This window comes from Anopheles darlingi, chromosome 2 (genome assembly GCF_943734745.1).
Source record: "Anopheles darlingi chromosome 2, idAnoDarlMG_H_01, whole genome shotgun sequence".
Lineage (NCBI taxonomy): Eukaryota > Metazoa > Arthropoda > Insecta > Diptera > Culicidae > Anopheles > Anopheles darlingi.
Genome location: NC_064874.1, coordinates 47,611,903 through 47,621,902, shown reverse-complemented (window position 1 = coordinate 47,621,902; position 10,000 = coordinate 47,611,903). Strand labels below are relative to the sequence as shown.

Sequence of the window (10,000 nt, the reverse complement as noted above, 5' to 3'; positions counted from 1 at the left end):
ACTCACTGCCAAGGTGTTCCGTACGTTTAACGCTTCGTTCACGCTGCAGAAGCAGCTGGAAGAGCTAACCGATCCGAACAGTTCCGTGCCGGAGAAGCTGCTCGCGTACAATCGGGCCAACCGTGCGGTAGCCATTCTTTGTAACCATCAGCGGGCCGTACCGAAGACGCACGAGAAGAGCATGGGTAATTTGAAGGAAAAGATACGCGTCAAACGGGAGCAGGTCGACCAGTGTCAGAAGGAACTGAAGGTAGGGGCGTGGTGGCACCTGGTGTCAAAAGCGTTTCCAAAGCGTGTTTTACGACGTTTTCTTGTTTGCTTTACAACAGGATCTCAAAAAGAGCAATGTGCGCGATGCTAGCGCAAAAGACAAGAAAACCAAGCAGCTGGAGCGACTGAAGGAGCAGTTGAAGAAGCTAGAATTGCAGGAAACGGACAGAGATGAGAACAAAACCATTGCACTCGGTACATCGAAGCTGAACTATCTGGATCCACGTATTTCCGTTGCATGGTAAGCTGGTGAAACGCGATTTGTTGGACCCTCTGCAATAGTTGCCTCTAACCAACACGATACATTCTATTGTATTGCAGGTGCAAGAAATTCGGTGTGCCGATAGAGAAAATCTTCAACAAAACGCAGCGTGATAAGTTCCGTTGGGCGATCGATATGGCCGATGAAACGTACGTGTTCTAGACGCCGTACGTGAACAGTGGAATTACTAGGCGGTACACAGCCAACCATGGCCTCAATCCTATATAAAACAGTCCGTGAGTTGCGTGTAATGCTGCAACCGCAAACTGCTGCCGGTGTGATTAGTTGGATGTTGGTTAGGTGTGCACACCCAACCCCCCAAGGGTGGTCGATGGGGGGCTAGCATCAATATTTGCTTTGTATAGGAGCTGTTTGTCAAGCAGATTCCAGGGCCATGTGCTTGTTGGATGCTTGCTACTGACGGTCCAACAGCAAGAAGGCGATGCTGTTGGCCGCATCATTTGCCTGCAGCATAGCAACCAACCTGCAAGGGTGCTGACATAGTCGCTTATTCGTCGTTTCAACCACAGTAGACTATGCCGGGAAACACTGTTACCGATTATCTTTTGTGTTAAGATATGACGTATCCGACCATTTCTGGGCGTAGGTTTTGTGAAAGAGATTGAGTTTTGTAAAAATCCTTCCGTTAAAGGATTATGCCCGCGGGAGGAAGGAACAGAGCGCACACAACCTATAGTTGGTTTAGTAAAAATCGTAGTTTTATAATTCTTGAGAAGCAACAGCTAGGAACAAGAAATTGGAGGTGGTGGCGGCAGTTAACAAACGTCGTTAATGCCGCCACATACACACTTTACGCGCTGTCTGATCGGTGGTCGGTAACAGCGGCAGAATTGTAATTTATTTTAGAGAAATTTCATCCATCAAATCAGATGCTCGAGACTATCTATACTACCCATCTTCGTGAAACCTTCGTTATAAACAATTAATCCCACCACCACCGCCAACACCCAATACGCACGCGAGAGCCCATCAGAATGGCATCTTTCTTCCAGTGGTCTCCGCTCTTCTGGAATAAGTAGGCAAAGGCAACCGTGTAGAGGTTGTATCGTAGTAGATAACGGTTGTTTTTAAATTTAGTTAGAGTTTATTTAGCAAGCGAAAGCTTAATGCAACTGTTGAAAAACAAAATGGTAGACCAACACTGTGTACAATCATTTGGACTGGCAACAGGCATATAAGATCCATTCATCCTAACTGCTCGCAAAGACAGATTAAGTTAGCTGATTTATTTTGGTTTAATTTTGGTGAGCAATCTATTGATCGTAAAAAGAAGAGCGGAGATCCGATCAATCAGTGCAACATGCTGATAGTTATGAACGTGGGATGGGAAACGCATAAACAAAGGTTATCAGGGCGCACGCCACGGGGACCGGATCATACGGCAAAAAGAGTTAGTATGGATCAGATAAAAAGGCCCGCAAAGCTAGATGGTGGTGTGTGCAGCAGGTGGGTAGTAGTGGTGCATTTTCGTCCTTCCTTTTCAACCACAAGGGACACGATAATGAGCGAAAAAGCGTGAGCGCGAGTGTGATTTTATGTGAGGGCTTTGATGGAAAGCATTACATAGGTTCTAAGGTTCCGTAGTGTATAAGATACTAGGATATTTTGGTTTTTGTCTTCTTTGTTCTGAGTGTGTGCCCGAAAGCGAGAGCGTGTGAGAGTGTGCGTGTGTATGTGTGTGAGTGTGATTTTTATTAAACAAGCAAGAGGTTTTGTGCAGAACCATCTGCGTTAACGAGACGGTAGACAACACACTTGCCGCCGAATGACTCCTAAACTACTAGTAGCAAGGAGAAGCAACATACAGTGTAATATAGTCGGATCTAAACAACAAATGACGCAAAATATAAACTTAAACTGATTATATCAATTCATCAATATACCCGCTGGAATTTGTAGTGCTGCGATGGTTGTGTGTATGGCATTGTTTGGTTTGGTGGACAGAGCACCAGGCTGAAGATGATGGGCTCAGTGCGCCGGTGCTCATCAACATCAATCGTGCGCCACTGACGCAAAGCACCCGATAATGCACCGCTAAAGAGTGATACGTAAGGTGAAGAGTAGTAAACGAAGAGAGTGAAAGGCGATGAAGAATGTGTCACTCAAGAGGTGTAAGCACAAGAGGCGATCGGAATCCGTTAAACCGTTTTGCGAGCAACCGAGTTCGCCTATGTAATGCAGTGAGAAACACAAAATTCGAAATGAAAGATAGCAGCAACGAAGCACCGGAAGAGTGGGTAAACCAAGGGATGGTTAAGTCTATGGCCTGTTGCATCGCCAACTCATAACTTCTTCGCGATGCTGCATCATTTGCCTTGAGCTACTGATACACCAGACCGAATGTAGTGCCGTAGTTGCCCAGGACCAGGACCAAACGTGACTTCATTATCCGATTGTCCATGATAAGACCCGCTCGAGCTGTACCCCGCTACAGATAAAGGGCAAGGTTGGTCCACCAATTACAGAGAACTGAAGTGAATTTCCTCGACTGTCTCAGCACTGGATAGATATGACAGAAGATAATTAAACAACAAATCGTGGGAAATCACTAACGCCGAACCGGGCGGTAAAGAATGGAAACTAAATTGAAATCATAAACTCACGGGGGGAATCCAGGGTTGCAGAAGATAAACCGTTATAGAACCTAGACAAAACATATAGAGGAGAGAGAAGTGCGAAGGGCTGAAGGTAAAATATAACAAAAAATAAAAAATAAAATAAAAAAATAGACAAGATTTTGACCATAAATAATGAGCGAGGATGAAGTGACGATGCTGGAGCGATGATTTGAATAAAGGACATAAGAAGAAATGCAAAATACTAGTAGTGCAAGCAATGATATTGAAAGAACTCATTGTGATTATGAACGAGTATTCTCTTCGAGTAAGTATATCGCCCATCTACTTCTTTTGTCCCAAAAACTAGTGAAGTTGTTGCGTATGTCTGTGTCTGAAAAAAAAAAAAAACTAGAATAAACATTACAACTTTGCAAGGCTTACTTGTTATGTGCAAAGCTTGCCACTTGATTTGTTTACTACTGTGGGTACTGCCGTTGGTTTCTGTTTGTGCAATAGACAAAATATAACCTGAGTAAGCTATTGGTAGTGAGAAACACCCTCAATTCATTCTCTATTAACAACGGAGCAAGCGATTCATCTTACAAATCTCTCACAGATAATACCAAAGTAAAACCAGAATATGCACTGTACTGAGCATCATTCACTTTATTACAAACTCTAATCTAATCTCGCAAAAAAGTACGGTGCGATGCGACAAAAAGTAAATGGGGCACTCGGTTCACCAGAGATAAATGCTATTAATCTATATTTCTTGCAGTTCGTGAAACAACATTTTGCCCGCTATAGCCGGCCACCGTTACGGGACCTCGTGCGATATGTGATGCTCGTAGTGAATGACCCGCTCACTGGGACTGTCCGATTCCCCCGAAGCACCAAATCCCGTCGCACCAGATCCGGTGACGAAGCTGCGGAACGACACCGTCCGCTTGACCGTTTGCTTTTCCCTGGCAGGGCCCTGACCCTCGGTTGCCGGCATGGGTGATAGCTGCTCCTTCTTCACCGCCACCACCTTTCTTCGCTTTCGATCAACTGTCGTCGTCGTTGGCGGGGATACGCTCGCTGGCGCTGGTGGAAACAGTAAACGGCTCGCAATCTGCCGGGACTCGGACACGTACATGCACTCCTCGTGGTTCACACCGGCCGCATCCTTGCACTGGTAGCAGGTCATCTCGCCATCCTTCGATCGCTTCGTCTTGCGACAGTTGGACCAGTCACGTGTCGCGAAATCACTCAACACCTTCGCCACCTCATCCTGTTCCCCGTAGTCCATCACGTAGATATCGGAATCGGCCGGGGCGTCCTTCTCGGGCTGGTCACCTTTCTCTCGCAGCTTCATACTGATCGGAGCCCTGTTCGAACGCATATCCTTCAATACGATCGAAGGCTGATAACGATAGCCACCACCATTGGCAAGCTGATGAGGGTTCGAGCGTAGTATCGGTCGTGGTAGTGGCTTCCTGCTGGTACTCGCTCCCGTCGTCGTGACCATCGTTTGGCGCTCAGGACGATCAACCGAACCACCGTTAGCCTCGTCCGTACGATCTGCTTCCTCGTCCTCATCGTCCTCATCGTTGTCGGCCATGGGTTGCTCTCGCTTCGGGCCATCCTTTTTGCTGTCGTAATTTCGCTCCTTCACGAACGCGTACTTCCGGTGGTGCGGTTCCGTGGCATAGGCACAGCTCTCCGACGCACTATCACTGGCCGGATCGTGACAAACGCTACACACCATTCCGTCCTTCTCGTACGTACGGCAGTTCCGCGGATCGGCCGACAGCCGCTTGCTTTGCTCCTCCGATTCCGCCTTAATGCGCTCGTAATCATCGGACGCGGAGTAATCGAACCGATCGAACTTGTAGTCGCCATCCTCCCCGTCGTCTTCGGTATCATCCGCACTGCTGTCTGCCTTCCTGCCCTTACCACCTTTGCCGGATCCCTTCGATGAGGTGGCCTTTCGCTGCTTCGCAGCCATTGGCCGGTTTCGTTTTGCTTCGACATCATCAAAGTGTTTGGCGATGAACTGCTCGTACCGGGTCGCATAATCTTCCACATCGCCGCTCACCTCACCGGAGTTTTCTTTGCCCTCCTCCTCGTTGTGGTCGTCATCATCCTCATCGTCGTTAGCCGCGTCGTCACGATCGGTTTCCAGTTCTGGTTCTTGGTTGCGCTTACGCAGCTTTGATCCTCGCAAACGGTTGGCACGTTTGGCGCGTGCCAACAGCACGCTGTCCGGCCGGATGTAGGATGAGTCGAGGGTAAAGGCCGGTGTAGCCGAGATCGGGCTCAACTGTGAGAGATCATAATCCGTCCGGAAGAACGGTGTGTCCGCATCGAACTCGTCGAACTCCGTCGTCTGTCGAGCCGTATCGAACAGTCGGAACTCATGCAGATCGTCAAGATCATCGTCCTCCAGTGCCGCAATCGCCGATGGTGGTGGCTGAAGATCGAACTCACTGGCGAAGCGAAGTAGTGCACCGGAAGTGACGCTTACCGCGGCTAACCCCAGCAGAACCAGCAACCAGCACACTAAGGACACTCTTGAAACCATCACGACACAACGGAAAGGGAACGCGAAACGTAACGGAAACGGAAGAGAAGTGTCGAACCTGTCGCGAAACGAGTGATAATATTGCTGATATTGCTGCGAATCCTATTACTGCTGAGTGGTGCTGATGCTGTTGTTGCTGCTACTGCAACCTTCACCACCGAAGGCCATTTTCTGACTGATACCGAACGATCGTTTGGGGTAGCAACTTTATAAGTCTCTAGCAGCCGCACTGATCACCGCAGGATGGTGTTGAATAATCGCGCCTTCGAGCGGAATGAAAGGATGGAATAAAAACCACGCACGCACGCAATCTACCGGGCCCGCTCATGCTAAGGAGCCACTAAAAAGGGGGGTTGGTGAACCGAAATTCGGAGAAACCGGAGGAACCACTCAGCCGTATCCTTCCGCCGACGCGGGCTCACGGCATGCCATGCAAATCGATTGCATTTTGGATCAACCGGAGATCGATCGCGACCAAGATCGATTTCGGTTTCGGAGGCGGAGGCCCGGCCCGATTCGACACAATCTCGGTTCGGTGGCATGAAATTGACAAACACTGAGATCCGAAACGATCATACCACCGCTGCTGCGACTGGTGAGAACCCAAGCGTTACAATGGCCGATTTTTTTGGAAGGAGACAAGGGAGGCGGGGAGAAGCGAACCACAGGGAGCTGCCTCAGTTCGTGTGCTCCAATTTAATGCGCACTGATTGCACCGAAAAGGAAAGTGTTTTTCTGTTCCCGGTGCTTGTGGGGGCGCCACTGAAATTTGCATACCACGTCCAGGGGAAGCAGCAAGGGAAAGAGCAGGTGACATGGGTTTGTGGGTCAAACAGGATGGATTTTGTTACTCAATACGCGGGATGATGAGGTTATTGACCGTTTGTCCGGGCGAGCTGAGAAATCCGCGCCGTTTGGCTATATCGATGGTATAAGGGACTTATAGGGAAGATGTGTATAGGGCAGACGAGACATTTTCCATAGGTAATCGATCAATCTGAATTGTGCCACTTGGACATGTTCAATCTAATGCGGTTGAGTGGCTGATTTTCAATCTTCCAGCGTTTAATTGGATTCTTCTTTGGCATAAAACATTTTTTTTTGGTGATGTTCTTGTCTACAAGATCCTGGAATGTCCCGATAGCCTGTGATCTGGAAATGATCGTCTTTATCATTTGTGAACTATGGAGAAATGTTGAACATTAACATGTTGAACAGACACCACGCAGGACAAACATCAATATAAGCATACGAACCCGCCATTTAGGCCGTAAATGAAACATACACATGGCGGAAAGGAACTTCACAAAGCAACAAGCATAAAGTTCATAAAATCGCACACAAATGCCTACGCAGAAGGTTCGCTATGTACCCATGTTCTCACGCAGCCCATACTCGTTATGCTTTCGAATCCGCACAGCACATGGTCCTTAGTAAGCATTGGGATTCGTTGCAGTGTAGGTTGGTAGGATGGACGGTGCAATCTTCCCTGAAACACATGTTTGTCGTTGGTAACATCTTGAAGTCTTGCGTCTATATAAGACTCATGGACATCGAAATAAATCGTCATTTAGCGTGACGAAAGTAAAGTGTGCTGTTCTGTTTCAATCATGATCCCAGGGAGACCGGCAATTGCCATAGCGCATGACACACTCTGCTGCTGGTCAAGTAATTTCCGATATGGCACGGAATTGGAATCGTAGAAAACGACAAGCATCTTCGCCACAAGGGTTTTCCAGCCTAGCTCCTATTTCGTTGGTTACGGTAAGTTTCTTCCAGTGACCTCAAGTAAGTAAGCGATTGCATTTGCGCATGAAATGCTGGCGTCTTCTTCCAGGTACAAGGATCATCCCCAAACATTACACTAGACTTTGAGGCACAGTTTACCTTTTGGGTGTAAGCTAGTAGCCATTGTAAGAATAGTAAATACCATTTATAGTAACTGTTGGATTTTACACTCATTCTCATTTATTTTGATAAATAAATATCAGGAAAGCATCACCACGAGAGAGAAGTCATAATTCATTCAGATATAATGGCGACGCTTCTGTAATGTTTTTAATTAAACGTATGTGTAACTGCGTTTGTGTCGCGTTCCTTCATTGTCCTTCCTGGCATTCGAGATTTAAAAAGCTGAAAAAACCATTAAAATCCAGACCCACTATTAATTGCGCGCAATTAGTAGCACCAAACGCTCAATGCACGCGCCCAGATATTTCCAACTACAGTATGATTGGTGCCCAGTGTGTATGATCAAGACAACAAAAAAAAACCGTTTTTTACTTGCAGTGCCGTACAACATAACCACTGCCTGTCATGATGGGTCATATGGAGGAAGAGGAGTTGATGAACACAAGGGCAGGTAAAAATCAATCTTTTACCGGCATGGCAAACAATATACGGCGTCCACGACGATGGCAACGACAACAAGGACACGTGGCCTACCATTCAAATTGCATGTCCCACGCACACGATCGCTATGGAAACGGTGGAATCCAATACAACAGGAATTCAGGGGTCCTCTGCACGCCAGAGCAAGCGAAGGATGGGGCTGTTTCGATTTTGGTTCCTGTTCGATTTGAGTCAGTCAAAAGATCAATCAATACTGTGTCGTGGCTGCGAACGGAACGGTCCAGCGCCACGTTAGTCGAGATCCTCCTTTCCCACGGTAATCGATCGTTAATTGTTAGCTGGCTGGCGAATCAACATGAAACACCAACAGGTGGTACCCGATTATGCGGCCATGGTGCAAAGCTCCGGCACCTGCCTGTGCTTGGTGTTTTGCGGATGGGTTCTATTCAAGTGAGTAATGCGTCGTGCTGATGTCAAATTGCGATGCAAAACTCAGTAACAGTAACCAATTTTGTTTGTGATTAGGCTCGTGCAGGCCGTCTTCTGGTTGCCGGGATATCTCGAGAAGAATCAGGGACGTTTGTACCAGAAGCTGGAGCAGCAGCATGTTGCACCTACTGAACCGACGGAAGATGATTCCCAACAGCAGAGGAAAGTGGATGTAGAAGTGCCTGAAAATGCTGATGGCACGATCGAGGAAGAACAGGAGGATGACGAAATGGGGGACAATAGCGACAGAGAAGGGAATGATAGTGCGGAGAGTGAAAGCGATGGTAAAAAGAAAAAATAAGGGATGGGATCTTACAATAAATATGTTCTTGGTTCTAATGCTTGATCGTTCTTTACATTACATAATACATAAATAGATTGGAATAACTGGAGAAATTTAAACCACTCAACCTATCGGGATGTACCAACTAACTCAATAATTGCCCCTGATTGATATGATTACCTTACATATGTTTAATGAAATGTTGAAGAAATGTTGCCAGAAATAAACTATAATGAGTATTGCTCCGTATTCATTACTTTTCAGTGTTCAACATTTTTATCAGAAAATGTAAAGTACCATGTTAAAAATGAATATGCGTGAAAACCAAATGGTTTAAAAAATAAGGGTTTAATGAGAACAATTTAGAAATGTAAATGAGAACAATTTAGAGTCATGCTGTTTTAAATGGTGGTTCTTATACTGTTGAATTTCGCGAAACTGCTGATGGACACCCTGGAGTAAGAGAAAATGAGCAAAGTAATACTGCAATGCACTCGACGGTGGTTTGGATAATTTTTGCTTTATTGTATTGGTACATTCCTGCAAATAAAACGCATTCCTGGTCTCGATCGATGTCTCTCTGATGCTTTCTAAGCCCGATTGTATAGCAAATTAGAGTTCCCAATAACGAAAGTGCGGAAAAGTGTAACATAATGAAACTATAATATTGTTACAATCATTCCTAAACCGCTGAATGGGACTGTCTCTATTGAACGTTTGTGTAGTTTGAATTCTATTGCCTCATCGTAACTTATGTGCCGTACCTTTAGTATCGTGAAGCATGCGTTCCTTTCAGTAGTAGACAAAAGCATAAACGTTAAGCATTTTAGCAGGAAGGGTCAAGATCCTTTAGATATGGTACACGACACGTGCTGGAAAGAGCAAAGGAAGAATCCTTTCACTTTCATCCGGCGATCAATCGAATTCCTTCGAATGTCTCTGTACCACCACGACCCACACCACCATTCATTTTGCATTGTCCCATCCCGTATCTGCACTCATTGCACCCCACAGACACACTCATGCTCACACGAATTAGTAGCTAGAACTTTAAAGTAGGTTATCAGTAATGGTTTGAATTTTTTGATAATTTTTTTTAGCTTAATTGTTTAAATTTAATTCTAAGCTGATTAAACGGAACCATTGCCTTGTAGTATGTCTCTTTCCTGTTTGCTTTCACCGCGCTCGTATGCCCCGGT

General features: G+C 46.2%; 2 protein-coding genes and 1 long non-coding RNA gene across 4 annotated transcripts in view; 2 read left to right on the top strand and 1 right to left on the bottom strand.

Annotated features, from left to right (window-relative positions):
* The window catches only part of LOC125958226 (DNA topoisomerase 1), a 10,126-nt gene extending 6,765 nt beyond the window's left edge, over positions 1-3,361 (top strand). For both annotated transcript variants that reach the window (XM_049691460.1, XM_049691467.1), the window contains 3 exons: positions 1-250; positions 330-511; positions 592-3,361. The exon at positions 1-250 is cut by the window's left edge and continues 1 nt beyond it. In XM_049691460.1, the coding sequence (XP_049547417.1) occupies positions 1-250; positions 330-511; positions 592-694 (535 nt within the window). In that variant the 3' untranslated portion in view covers positions 695-3,361. The remainder of the gene's footprint in view (positions 251-329; positions 512-591) is intronic.
* Positions 3,362-8,343: 4,982 nt separating this feature from the next.
* Positions 8,344-9,243, top strand: LOC125948298 (uncharacterized). The gene is made up of 2 exons (XM_049674231.1): positions 8,344-8,479; positions 8,555-9,243. Exons 1-2 carry the CDS (start codon positions 8,385-8,387, stop codon positions 8,817-8,819), a joined length of 360 nt encoding a protein of 119 aa, XP_049530188.1. The 5' UTR covers positions 8,344-8,384; the 3' UTR covers positions 8,820-9,243.
* A 58-nt stretch (positions 9,244-9,301) lies between these two features.
* LOC125948299 (uncharacterized) overlaps positions 9,302-10,000 on the bottom strand; it is a 1,837-nt gene continuing 1,138 nt past the window's right edge. Inside the window, exon 2 of the long non-coding RNA XR_007468564.1 lies at positions 9,302-10,000. This exon is cut by the window's right edge and continues 423 nt beyond it. This is a non-coding gene — a long non-coding RNA (uncharacterized LOC125948299).